Source organism: Nerophis ophidion, linkage group LG16 (genome assembly GCF_033978795.1).
Source record: "Nerophis ophidion isolate RoL-2023_Sa linkage group LG16, RoL_Noph_v1.0, whole genome shotgun sequence".
Classification (NCBI taxonomy): Eukaryota; Metazoa; Chordata; class Actinopteri; order Syngnathiformes; family Syngnathidae; genus Nerophis; species Nerophis ophidion.
Genome location: NC_084626.1, coordinates 37,853,359 through 37,867,495, shown reverse-complemented (window position 1 = coordinate 37,867,495; position 14,137 = coordinate 37,853,359). Strand labels below are relative to the sequence as shown.

At 39.2% G+C, this 14,137-nt stretch overlaps 1 protein-coding gene across 3 annotated transcripts in view; it reads right to left on the bottom strand.

The window, feature by feature from the left end:
• The window catches only part of LOC133535366 (inositol 1,4,5-trisphosphate receptor type 1), a 208,308-nt gene that overhangs the window by 128,597 nt on the left and 65,574 nt on the right, over nucleotides 1–14,137 (bottom strand). For all 3 annotated transcript variants that reach the window (XM_061875143.1, XM_061875144.1, XM_061875145.1), the window contains exons 6-11: nucleotides 10,608–10,766; nucleotides 7,692–7,790; nucleotides 7,082–7,165; nucleotides 4,168–4,314; nucleotides 4,006–4,101; nucleotides 960–1,004 (exon numbers count right to left, since the gene is read on the bottom strand). In XM_061875143.1, the coding sequence (XP_061731127.1) occupies nucleotides 960–1,004; nucleotides 4,006–4,101; nucleotides 4,168–4,314; nucleotides 7,082–7,165; nucleotides 7,692–7,790; nucleotides 10,608–10,766 (630 nt within the window). The remainder of the gene's footprint in view (nucleotides 1–959; nucleotides 1,005–4,005; nucleotides 4,102–4,167; nucleotides 4,315–7,081; nucleotides 7,166–7,691; nucleotides 7,791–10,607; nucleotides 10,767–14,137) is intronic.

Sequence of the window (14,137 nt, the reverse complement as noted above, 5' to 3'; positions counted from 1 at the left end):
CTAAAAAGGCCTATTTTTATGAGAGGGAAAGCTAAAATGTGCCCAGTTGTGCCCCTAAATGTGCAAGTTCACAAATGCTGAATGCATCTTTAAAACATGGACTACTAATTCAATAGTGGCCTTGTGGTTAGAGTGTCCACTCCGAGATCGGTCGGTTGTGAGTTCAAAACCCCAGTCGAGTCATACCAAAGACTATAAAAATGGGACCCATTACCTCATGTTTGGCACTTAGCTTTAAGTGTTGGAATTGGGGGTTAAATCACCCAATGATTCCCGGACGAAGCCACCGCTGCTGCTCACAGCTCCCCTTTGGGGATGGGTCAAATGCAGTGGATAATTCCACCGCACCTAGTGTGTGTGTGACAGTCATTGGCACTATAACTTTAACTTTGTATTCTATATCCTGGGCCATGATGGCATTGGTTAGAATCAGCCTCACATTCAAGAGATCGTATTGCTATTTGGCACTTTTGTATGCAGTTTGCATGTTCTTCTTGTGCTTGTGTGGGTTTCACTGAGTACTCTAGATTTCCCCCACATCACACAAACATGCATCCGAGGTAAACGGGACACTGCAAGTTTTCCCCAAGTCAGTTAAGATAGGCCCCAGCTCACCCGTGACAGCAAGAGCGACAGTCCAAACCGTATAGAAAATAGATGTGTGAATGGATTATGAATTATTTTTATAAGGAGACAGTGAGCCAAGACCAGTGAGACCAAAACACCACTCTCAGCAAGGTGTACAGTACAGATGCATCATCAGCCCAATACTGCCATCTGCTGGTCACCAACACTCAAACAGTAAATATTACAACACATTCTAATTAAAAAAACCCTAGTCTGTGCATGTATGGTGTGTTAGTTTACGTCAAATTAAAAACATACAAGTTGATGTGATGCACTTAGTTTGGAAATGGAAAATGCAAATTTTCTGTATGAGAGCAGCGTGGGAGACTTACTGGGGGGCGTGACTCCAGACTCTCCTCTTCATACTCTGGATTCACCTGCCCACACAGGAGCACAGATGCACAAGACAATCAGCATCTTGAGTTGAGTTGAGTGGAGTTTGTGTTTACTTGGAACATGCATACATACAACATAATACATTACAATTTCCAGTTTCTCTATTCAACATGTTCGAAAAGGAGTAGGAAGAAACAGAGTTTATTTAATCCTACCCTTTTTACTTTTCATAGCAATTGCTAAAAATTTTGTTCACTTCCTGTTCTCAATTTATCAACAATGTACTCCATAAGTGATAACAATACAAATAAATAAATAATAATTACTGAACTAAGTTATCTTTCATATGGTGAGATATGTAAGATTATCTAGAAAATTGATGGATGGATGAAATAAATTCAGAATGTTTATCATGGTTCTTCTTCTTTGTACTTTGTAGACACTGAGTTTGAAGAGTTTCTTGAAGTGGATTATATTAGTACATTGTTGGATTTCTTTGCTTAATCCATTCCATAATTTAATTCCACATACAGATATACTAATGGTGACTTAAATGCGGTAAGTCTGAACAAATGATTTAAATGACATTTTTCTCTTAGATTATATTTCTCCTCTTTTGTCATAGGTCTCCGGAGGCAGCGGACAGGTACCGACAGGCCAAGCAGTGTGCAGCTCCAGCGGTCGCTGAGGCAAAAACTTGGACATGGGAGGAGTTCGGGAAAGCCGTGGAAAACGACTTCCGGACGGCTTCGAAGCGATTCTGGACCACCATCCGCCGCCTCAGGAAGGGAAAGCAGTTCACTGTCAAGACCATGTATGGTGCGGACAGTGTTCTGCTGATCTCGACTGCGGATGTTGTGGATCAGTGGAGGGAATACTTCGAAGACCTCAATCCCACCAACACGTCTTCCTAGTTCCTGGGGAATCTGTGGTGGGCTCTCCTATTTCTGGGGCTGAGGTTGCCGAGGTAGTTAAAAAGCTCCTCGGTGGCAAGGCCCCATGGGTGGATGAGATCCGCCCGGAGTTCCTTATGGGTCTGGATGCTGTGGGGATGTCTTGGTTGACAAGACTCTGCAGCATCACGTAGACATCAGGGGAGGTACCTCTGGATTGGCAGACCGGGGTGATGGTTCCTCTCTTTAAGAAAGGGAACCGGAGGGTGTGTTCCAACTATCGTGGAATCACACTCCTCAGCCTTCCCGGTAAGGTTTATTCAGGTGTCGGACCTCGGATCCAGGAGGAACAGTGTGGTTTTCGTCCTGGTCGTGGAACTGTGGACCAGCTCTAAACTCTCGGCAGGGTCCTTGAGGGTGCATGGGAGTTTGCCCAACGGGTCTACATGTGCTTTGTGGACTTGGAGAAGGCATTCGACCGTGTCCCTCGGGAAGTCCTGTGGGGAGTGCTCAGAGAGTATGGGGTATCGGACTGTCTGACTGTGGCGGTCCGCTCCCTGTACGATCTGTGTCAGAGCTTGGTCCTCATTGCCAGCAGTAAGTCAGACCCGTTTCCAGTGAGGGTTGGACACCGCCAAGGCTGCCCTTAGTCACCGATTCTGTTCATAATTTTTAAGGACAGAATTTCGAGGCGCAGTAAAGGCGTTTAGGGCATCCGGTTTGGTGGCTGCAGGATTAGCTCTCTGCTTTTTGCAGATGATGTGGTCCTGATGGCTTCATCTGGTCAGGATCATCAGCTCTCACTGGATTGGTTCGCAGCAGAGTGTGAAGCGACTGGGATGATAATCAGCACCTCCAAGTCTGAGTCCATGGTTCTCGCCCGGAAAAGGAAGGAGTGCCATCTCCGGGTTGGGGAGGAGACCCTGCCCCAAGTGGAGGAGTTCAAGCACCTAGGAGTATTGTTCAAGAGTGAGGGAAGAGTGGATCGTGAGATTGACAGGCGGATCTGTGCGGCGCCTTCAGTAATGCGGACACTGCATCGATCCGTTGTGGTGATGAAGGAGCTGAGCCGGAAGGCAAAGCTCTCAATTTACCGGTCGATCTATGTTCCCATCCTCATCTATGGTCATGAGCTTTGGGTTATGACCGAAAGGACAAGATCACGGTCACGGGTACAAGCGGCCAAAATGTGTTTCTTCCGCCAGGTGGCGGGGCTCTCCCTTAGAGATAGGGTGAGAAACTCTGTCATCCGGGAGGAGACTCAAAGTAAAGCCGCTGCTCCTCCACATCGAGAGGAGCCAGATGAGGTGGTTCGGGCATTTGGTCAGGATGGCACCCGAACGCCTCCCCAGGGAGGTGTTTAGGGCACGTCCAACCAGTAGGAGGCCACAGGGAAGACACAGGAGACGTTGGGAAGACTATGTCTACCCGCTGGCCTGACAACGCCTCGGGATCCCCCGGGAAGAGCTGGACGAAGTGGCTGGGGAGAGGAAAGTTTGGGCTTCCCTGCTTAGGATGCTGCCCCCGCGACCCGACGTCAGATAAGCAGAAGAAGATGGATGGTTGAATAAAGGGTTTGTATGTTCTCTGTATCCATCATTATGTAACACCATTAATGAATTAAGTGTGATTTTGTAGTTATTTCCCCATATTTCTACAAAATAACTCAGACACGGTAACACTAGCGGGCAGTACAGATTATTGAGTAATTTCTGGTCAAGAACATGTTTTGCTTTATTCATTATTGACGTTCTTCTTGCTACTTTATGTTGTATATTTTTTACTTGCGATTTTCAGTTCAGTTTATCATCAATCATCCCTAGAAATGTGGTTTTCATTTACTCTTTGAATTTTTATTCCGTCTATTTGTATTTGTGTTTGACTTTCCCTGTTACTGTTACCAAATAGCAAATATTAAACCATTTCAATTGCTCAGTCGCTGTGTTAGAGGGGTTGGGTGCACATTCTGCAAGTAAGCAAATACAGTGACTGTACCTTATATAAGAACAACAATGAAGTATTTAGGAATTAAATCAATTTCTCAAAGCAATTCCTATAACACACTCGATGCAGTCTACTGATACAAAGCATAAGTGAGGTTGATGCTATACTACTGTAACCACAAGGGCTCTGTTTGCTCGGGACTGACCTCTGCAGCCAGGTAGTGTCCAGTAGCCAGGTGTTTGAACCTGAACAGACTGTTCCAATAGCCTGCACCCCCTCGACACGGATCGTGCTGCACAACCTGATGTACACATAATTAACGTGTTCAAGGACGTTTTGGTCCAACCAGCACTTTTGTGTCCCTCACCTCGATCTCCCATAGGGCTTTGCTGCTGGTTGCTGAGGTAGCCGACTGCCGTCCAGTTGTGCGAAGAAACACATATTGTTTTTTTCTGTGATCGTCACATGTGAGGAATTTTTCCTGCTCTGCGTGAAACAAGCGTACCACATCGCCCTGGAAACATAAAGCAGTGTTTTTATTAAAAAGTTTGCTTGTAATCACCCTGGAACAAAATGTACTGGTATTGATCAACAGTGTGTTACTCTCAAGACAGTTATGAACTTAAATTGAAAATAAAACAAACACGGTGGACTCTGCTAGCATGCAAACTAGTGACGACTTATACTTAAACGTAATTACAGAGTCTATCTTGATGGCAAACATCTGAATACGACTAATGACAACTAATATGACTAAGGAGTAAGAACAAAACTGGACCATACTAGCCTAATAAACTGACAAGGGGGGAACCTATAATAAATCAAGATAAATAGAAAGCTCAAGAGAATATCATGTTTAACTGTTGTATGTTTCACTACTTTTTGAACTCGCCGATTGACAAAATTTCACAACAGCTGTGTGATTCAGAGGATAGTCTTCAGTGGGCTTAGGGTGTCACAAAGAGTCAACAGCAGACATATAGACTGCAAAAGTCACAGAGAGGCATACTGCATGTCTTTCTGTTGAGCATTTTGCTGTCCGACAGTGAACAGCTGTGTTGTCACGGTGAAGCGGCCACAAGTTTTCCTAACACAACTCTTGCCTCTTCCCGCACACTAAACATGGCAAACGCTCCAGCATCTCTTTGTAAATTTGTTGGTTGATCGACCAGACTTTTTCGACACACAACTTACATCCCAAGAGAGATGATACAAATGTACACTTTTACAGTAGGGCAAGGCAAGTTTGTGTATAGAGCAAAATCCAAACGCAAAGCAATCACATGCTATTTTCATGTTCCTCTCTATGGCTTGTACTTTGCAAAATACTTTTATCTTTATTTGAGGACTTTTTGTGCAATATTGTGCAAAAAATACAAATGCAATTTGTAAAAAAATAGCCTGGTTTGACTTAAAGGGGATTTATGATGATTTCAATTTACATTTGAAACAGTTCTCTGTGATGAAGATCAGTGTTTCTTACCCATAAGGCCAGGGCCCATTGTTGGGCCAAAAGTGCCCCATAGAGGTCCACCAAAAAATATTTATTTCTCAGCTGTAGTTCTTATGGGCTACAGTGGTACTCAGTTGTAATTAACTTTTCCACCACTCGTGGCAGTAATGACAATATCAAACAAATAGAAGAAATCTGGAGCTAAATTTATAGAGAAGTTTCTTAAGCACAAAAAATATGAATAAAATAGTGAAGCAGTATTTTCATTTATTTTCATTCACTTAAATGCTACTGACAGTTTATTTAAGAAACATATACATCATTTTATCAATTTAGTAATAACATATTTATTTTATCATTGCATAAGTGTATGTACATTTTTTTCAATAGTTTTTGTATATTTTTTTTAGTATTTATTTCTGTAATCAGCCTGACCAAGTAATAATATATTTATTTTAGCATTGCATAAGTGTATGTACATTTTTTTCAATAGTTTTTAAGTCCCTTATTTTGTATATTTTTATTTAGTATTTATTTTTGTAATCAGCCTGACCTAAACCTTGATAATAATCTTTGTGATTAACACATGGTTTCATATCATATGGCAAGGTTTATCCTGTTAACTAAATGTAGGTTATAAATAACTATTGAATATGATTGAAATCAAGTGTAAGATTATTTATTCAGTGCTAATATTTGAGTGGGCCCTGTGACCCTCTGTGTTGGAAAAGTTGGGCCCTGAGATCAAAAAGTTTAGAAACCCCTTATATAGAGAAGATGTATTGGATATGCTTCGGTGAAAAATGTGCTGAAATGTTGCTCCATTGTAACTTTTATAAGCCATTTTTTGAGTCTGTTTATAAAATGTTCATTTCTGGAGGCATTCCCAGATTGCAAATGAAACTATGCCCCTCCGTTTCCAAAAGTATCATCATTTATATTTTTAAAATGTACACTGTTTATACATCTTGAAGACACAGCTAACTTTTCCAGACACAGTCAAAAATAAACTTCATAAACAATACATAGATTCACCTAGTCACAACATTAGGTACATCTGCACACTCGCTGATTGATTCAGACGGCATATAAAAAGCTGCATTAAGCAGCAATTATGTCACTGCTAGTCTGATGTCTGTGTTATTATGCACATGTTTCAATTAGATGAAAATAATAATGTAGCCTACCCTTTTTTGTGTGACCTCGAAACAGAGAGGAGGACCCTCTGGCCGAGAGATTGACCTAAAGTCCCCCCAAAAAATACATCTACCTCACTGTGTTCTTTCTACGTAACCAGACTGCAAAATCTCCCAGAACTAAGGCATCCAAAAGTGTGTGCAAGTTTAACCCGTTTAGTTCAGTCTCTGCTTTCCTGTTACGCACTGGACTCAAACCTGCATGTTCAGCATAAGAGACGAGGATACTAGCTACAGAGTTAAAAAAAAAAAAACAGCTATCAACCCGTGACCCCAGAAGGGAATAAGCATTAGAAAATGGATGGATGGATGGATCAACCCGGTAACCAGCACTGCTCCCAACGTTGTCAGGGAGTGAGTGATGTTAACCAACGTACACATGCACCAGCCATACTGGCTTAGGCCAAAATACATGAACCTTATGATTTATGCTCTACCATTTTTAACACAAGTATCCAACATTCTAACAAAAGACAAAATTCATCGTAGGTCCCCTTTTAAGATCATGCACAAAGGCGGGTCCCAAAGTAAGACCAATTGAGAACTTCTGCTGTATGTATATGTACTTACAGTGACTAGAAAACAATGTGGTCATGAAAATCAATTTAAAAAGGTGTTGCCATTAAACAAACCCCTTTTAAGACAATCTCCTGATTGTCACTCCATTTCATGAACAAGACAATCTTCCAGCTTGTGTTGCAGTTGACTGAATTCACCTGGAAAAATAAAAACAAAAGTGAACTTAAATGTGACAAAAGGTAAACATCTGCAGCACAGATTTATCAGTATTTAAAAAAAACTATTATTATAGTGTTGTATGCAAAAAATAAAGTATTTGTTTACATTTGTCAAACTGTACCCTTTGCCCTGTTACTTAATGTTTTGATTGTCTATAAAGTGCTTTTATATATTTTTAACTACAGTCCAGACAAAGAGAAAGGAAATATTTATATTCGTTGTATAAGAAGAAAATACTGAAGTACTCTCTTTAAATAGCATGTGTGGTGTTACTCTTGAGTTCTCCGAGTAGAAACACTCGGTTGCTGCAAGAACAAAATCGTTACACGGTGTGTACAGTATGTGTGTAGAGTGTGAGCTGGCAGCTGCTGACTCCGCCGTGTTTTCCGTCAGCGGAATGATAACCAAGCAGCAGCGATGAGTTAAAAATAGTTTTCTCCACAACCAAACACGCCCACATAGACATCAAAAGGCGGCAGATGATATGCAGCAGTGCCGGCAGACCTCGTTGCATCCTGGGTTGTCCACGAGCTGGTGTGTGCTGGCGTGGAGCGGTTGGCCTGCGTTCACCGGGTTCAAGACAACTTTGTCGCCAATAACCACCTATCATAAAAAACAAAGTAAAGTGTACGTGTCACTGACCATGTGGGATTTATTGAAATGTTTTACATACAATTGGTCAAAACCAAACTACTTCATGCAGCAATGAGCAAGCTGTGGGATTGAGATAATAATCAGGCCTGTAGGAGGGCTTTGGCAACTTAATAGGATCGCCCACAAAACAGAGCATTCTGAGGAGATAAGCAGAAAACAGCTTGAAGACAGTCTGTAAAACAGTCCATGCAAAATGTTTACCAAAGCACCACCATTATGTGCTATGTAGAAAAGGAAGTATTTTAAATGTATAAAAAAACAAAAACAGAATATGACCCATTTACCATGAATTGATTAACGTGGCCCCCGACTTAAACAAATTGAAAAACTTATTCGGGCGTTACCATTTAGTGGTCAATTGTACGGAATATGTACTGTACTGTGCAATCTACTAATAAAAGTCTCACTCAATCAAAAAACCCTTTGAATTACGCTCAAGATGCAGTAAGTTGAATGATGCACACACGTTTGTTGAAGGGTTGTGAATCTTTAGGCACCACACGATTTGATTTGATTCGATTCGTGGGTGTAACAATTTGATTCTGAATTTATTCTCGATTCAAAACAATTTCCGATTCAAAATCAATTCCTTTTTAAAAACAGTGGGTGCCAGTTCGGTGATAAACAACATTCCTCCATAAAATAGTTAACAGCTCTGTTAAATGTATATATGACTTACAGGCAAAATAAATTATTAAAAAATAAAAATAAAAATCTACTTAGACATTTAGTAAAGTCAAATACAAATAATGCAACAAGAAAAGTATCTCACACATCTCTTTTCTAGAGTAAATATGTACAGCAGATATGGGGATCTACATCAACAATATGATTTGCCTAAGAGGCTGGACAGGACAGATTTTTTTTAATCAATTTTGATCTATTTGAATCGATAAAGAATCATTACAAGAAAGAATCGTGCATCATTCGAAAATCTTTTTTTTTTTACACACTTTCAATTACTCTTCTGCCTTGGCAACTTTGTATCTGTAAGTAATATGCAACTACAAATATTTGATACTTGTTTATATTGACAAATGTCATGTTTGAGACTGCAAAATTGTTCAATTAAGCTTGTGTGTTATTGCGTGCTTAGTTGTCGTGTAGCTGTTAGCTCTTAGTTCCCTATTGTATGGCCTACCATGTTTACCTTTTGTAAATGACTTCATCATAATAGAAGAAAAGACAAACAAGTGTGCTTAATGAAAGTCAATTAAATGTTAGCTGGCTATCCAGCTTTGTACAAGTAACCACACTGCAGGACTGCTTGTATCGGATTGCTTATATTGTAGTTTTAATATGCAAGCAAATATAATTGTGTGATTGCCAAAGCATTCACACATATAAGATTCTACACCAAAAATAATATTTTTATTATTATTCCGCCGCAAAACGTTGCGTACTCCACAGCCTACAGTTTTTGTCCGATTGGAACTGTTCACGTAACAAAACGTTTGGCTCGATCGGGAATCGTGAGCTCCCATAAAAATTCAAAATAAATCTCAGATTACCGAGAATTACCGGTTTCCCAGGTAATTTTGCCCATTAAAAACGAATGGGCCATTTTTCGAACTTGCACAATTGCCACATTTCTCAACCGATTCAACCAAATACCAAATACTCAGCTATGGCCAGAGTTTGAATGCAAGTCGTTCTGGTTAGTAAAGCAAGTACTAATGACATCCCTCATGTTTTAATCAGTGACGGAGCATGACGTGGCCAGGAATACATTTGGGGTAAAATATTAAACGAAGCGCCTTGTCATTCAATAATTTACATTTTAATGTGCTTTTTCACGCAAAATGCCCCCCAGTTTACAAATGCAACATAAGACAGGTTTTAAAAAATATACTATTTTAAACAATAGTGGTGTAACTGTACAAATATTCGTGACCAACTTATTCTGTACAGAAGCGTAGATGGGTAATCGGGTTACAAGCTATTATTAAGGTATTAAGCCAATAAATACATTTAATTTACTAAAAATAAAACTACCATTAACACTGTACAAATTATTGCAATCCTAGAAAAAAGTTTTAAAAGTTATCATTTCTTATGTATGTAGTTTGGAATTTCACACTTACCGGACAATTATGTTAATTACCTGCTAACATTTTTTATGTTTAATTTTGAAAAGGATAGCTGCTAACACAAAAGCTAAGCAGTTTTACATTTTGCAATTTGCTCCTTTACTGTACCCAAAATAAACCGAATTCTGACCTTAAAACCGAGGAACATAGCGAACCGTGTTCATTGCATACCATTACTAAGTACTAGTACGAAGCAAGTACTTCTGAATCTGAATCTTACACCTCTAATATGCCTGGAATGTCACAATCTGCAGTCTTTATATAAAAATGTGTATTATATGAGATGACATTTTAGCAACAGATATTGTATTTTATAATTTGGTCATTAGTGTCTTTATCTGGCAGTGCAGGACAGGAAATGGGAAAACAGGGGTGAAAGGAAACAGGACATCTGTCTATCACACAGTCTTGTACTTTTATCTTTAGGGCTGCACTGATTCATAAGCTTGACATGAGACATCTACATGTATTGACTTCCATTGGACTTGCCCAAAGAATACATTTTGATCACTTTGGCTCATGCTCAATATATTTTTTTCTTCTATAGTCAACTCAGACCTAGTAATTGTTTTGCAATCTGAAAGAAAACACAAAATGTATTCAATTGACAAACTACCAATAGGCTACTCGCGACTCATTATGAGGTTTTCCTGCAAACGTAAATGGGCTGACTTACGCTGTCCCCAATGGATCGCAGCTTGTAGAAGGGCTGGATGTAGAACCAGGAGCCCTCATTCCCGGCAGTGTCCAGCATCACCCTCATCGCGTTCTTCTCCAAGAGGGCTGGCAAACGTTTGTTTACTGTCAGGTATTTGTTGCTCTTCAGGTGGAGAAGCTGAGCAGAAATACCACACACTGTTGGTTTGGTTTAGTATTTCCCAAAAATTATTCCAAAGCGACATTACCAACTGTATGGGGTAATAGTTTAACAAAATGTTTATTATTGTAGTTATTAAAGGCCTACTGATATGAGATTTTTATTATTTAAACAGGGATAGCAGGTCCATTCTATGTGTCATACTTGATCATTTTGCGATACTGCCATATTTTTGCTGAAAGGATTTAGTAGAGAACATCCACGATAAAGTTCGCAACTTTTGGTGCTAAGAGAAAAGCCCTGCCGCTACCGGAATCGCAGACGATGACGTCGCATGTTGATGGCTCCTCACATATTCACATTGATTTTAATGGGAGCCTCCAACAAAAAGTGCTATTCGGACCGAGAAAACGACAATTTCCCCATTAATTTGAGCGAGGATGAAAGATTTGTGTTTGAGGATATTGATAGCGACTTACTAGGAAGAAAAAAAACGCGATTGCATTAGGACGGATTCCGATGTTTTTAGACACATTTACTAGGATAATTCTGGGAAATCCCTTATCTTTCTATTGTGTTGCTAGTGTTTTAGTGAGTTTAATAGTACCTGATAATTGGAGGTGTGTCCACGGGTGTGTTGACGCGCAGCGTCTCAGGGGAGTCGACGGCAGCTATGGACGGCACAAGCTCGACTTTTTACCACAATTTTCTCACCAAAACCTGCTGGTCGACATTCCGTCGTGATTCATGTTCGCTTGACCGTGCTCTGATCCATAGTAAAGTTTCACCTCCAGGAATTTTAAACACGGAATCACCGTGTGTTTGTTTGGCTAAAGGCTAAAGCTTCCCAACTCCATCTTTCTACTTTGACTTCTACAATATTAATTGAACAAATTGCAAAAGATTCAGCAACACAGATCTCCAAAATACTGTGTAATTATGCGGTTAAAGCAGACGACTTTTAGCTGTGTGTGTTCGCAGCGCTAATATTTCCTTAAAACCTGTGACGTCTTGCGTACACGCCATCATTACATGACGTTTTCAAGACGAAACTCCCGGGAAATTTAAAATTGCAATTTAGTAAACTAAAAAGGCCGTATTGGCATGTGTTGCAATGTTAATATTTCATCATTGATGTATAAACTATCAGACTGCGTGGTGGGTAGTAGTGGGTTTCAGTAGGACTTTAAACATCCTCAGGCATCCCAATGAGAAGTGTTTCTAATACCATAAACAATCTAAATATAGTTACAGTGGTATCTCTGTGTTTATATGTCCCACTTTTTGTAGGATTCAGTTTTAAACAAAAAAAGGGGCTAAAAGTTTGTCCTTCTGTTTTTTGTACAGTTTCAGGTATCAGCTAAAAAAAATAAATAAATAAAAAATCCTCTGCGTTGTTTAGTTTAGTCTTTATTTGAAGGGACAATGCACGAAGACATTCAGCTCTAAAACAGTTATGTTCTGCACCAGATTATATCTAAATGGCCAATTTACATCTGCAGTCCCTGGTTACCAAAATTAAAGATATACAAAAACGTGCAATACAATTATAACAATAAATTTATACTATAGCATGTAAGAAAATTAAGAAAAGTCATAAAATGCCCTTTCATGGACACATACTTATTCATTACAACTATACCTCATTTACATCATCACACATCATCAATACATGCTCTTGTTCACATCTGTCATCATTTGTAAAAAATAACCATGATTTTAACAGACATTTCTCATAGCTTACAACACAATTGTAACATGCCTAAATATAATAAACATTAAGTCGACATGTCAGTGACCGTGTGAGCAGCTTTGATTGCTCCAAAGCCACTTTTTAAGTTCAACTGTGAATAAAGAGTAATCGGTTAGACTTTTCAAGTTTGTTGTGAGGTCGTTCCATTCCTTTATCGCTTTAGATGAAAAGGCTGAGTGTGCAAAAGGGGTTTTACATATGGGTACGCTAAACTTCCCTCAGGCCGTAAGACTCTTGAACGCATCATAATTAAATCATCCCCTCAATTCCCCCCAAAATGGATTAACTCGCTGGAATAAAAGACAATATAACATACATCCATGTGAAAAAGTGCGATATATTTATCTTTACAGTAATATATTTATTTATTTAGACATATTTATATATATTTATTTATTATATATATATATATATATTTATATATTATTTATATATATTCATTTAATTATATATGCACCTTACTGCTTTTTTTATCCTGCGCTACCTTGAGCTTATGAAACGAAATTCCGTTCTTATCCGTGCTGTAAAGTTCAAATTTTTAATGACAATAAAAAAGAAGTCTAAGTCTAAGTCTAAAGAGACTGTTTAAAGCCTTAACAATACTCCATACCAGTGGTGTCAAGCTCATTTTCACCGTTGGCCACGCGGTTGTTACAGAAGCCCCCAGAGGGCTGTTTAATGATGATAACTGGTTCCTAAAGGATTCAACTAACACAAATTCAAACAAACCCCGCGTACTATGCAAACCTTCCTCACACATTTTAGCCAATCATCAACCCATTGAATTTGTCCCAACCGCACTCAAACGCAATGCAACTGTCTAAGCCAGTGATGTCAAACGTACAGCCCGCAGACGGGTTCAGGCCCGCAAACAGGTTTTATCCGGCCTACAAGGTGAATTTACTAAGTATAAAAATGAGCTGACTTTTTGGAATGAAAGAAACTGCCGTTCTAAATGTGTCTACTTGATGTTGCAATAGCAATTCTATGTATACCATGCCGCGTATGCGCGCATGACTTCAGAGGGGGCGGAGCTATGTACCGTTTTAGGGTAGGGGCAACACTTCCGTGTTGGGAGACGACATACTTCCGCTTCTTATTAGAGAAACCAATGATACAAAATGTGGATTGTTACGTTCATGCCTTCATTGTCAAATATTTTGTTGGTAATGTAACCTGTGACATTTCTACCCTGTAAAAAATGCTTTTGATCATCTGTATATTTTGTGTTGTACTTATGACTGGGGACACATTTACAAGGCGCACATAGATATGCTGAAATAACATATATCCCCTACAAACTTAATGTGTAGTTAATGAAATGAGTCCAAATTCACAAGTTTTGTTGCAGATGGGGTTAAATGAGTAAATTACATGATTAACATCCTGGAATTTTATTTTGATATTATACACTTTATTTTCTGATAGATTAAAAATGAACACCGATGGGAGCATTTAAAAATTCTGACGGACTCAATCCCACCTATTTGACTAATGAACATTATTACATCATTTATTCAGAATGTTTAAATAACGACAGATGAGATACACACCGCAACATGTAAGTGTAAAAAAAACCCCATTATGATTTGTACATTTTTAGAATGTGCTTGCTTCATTTTTAAACAAAGAAAAC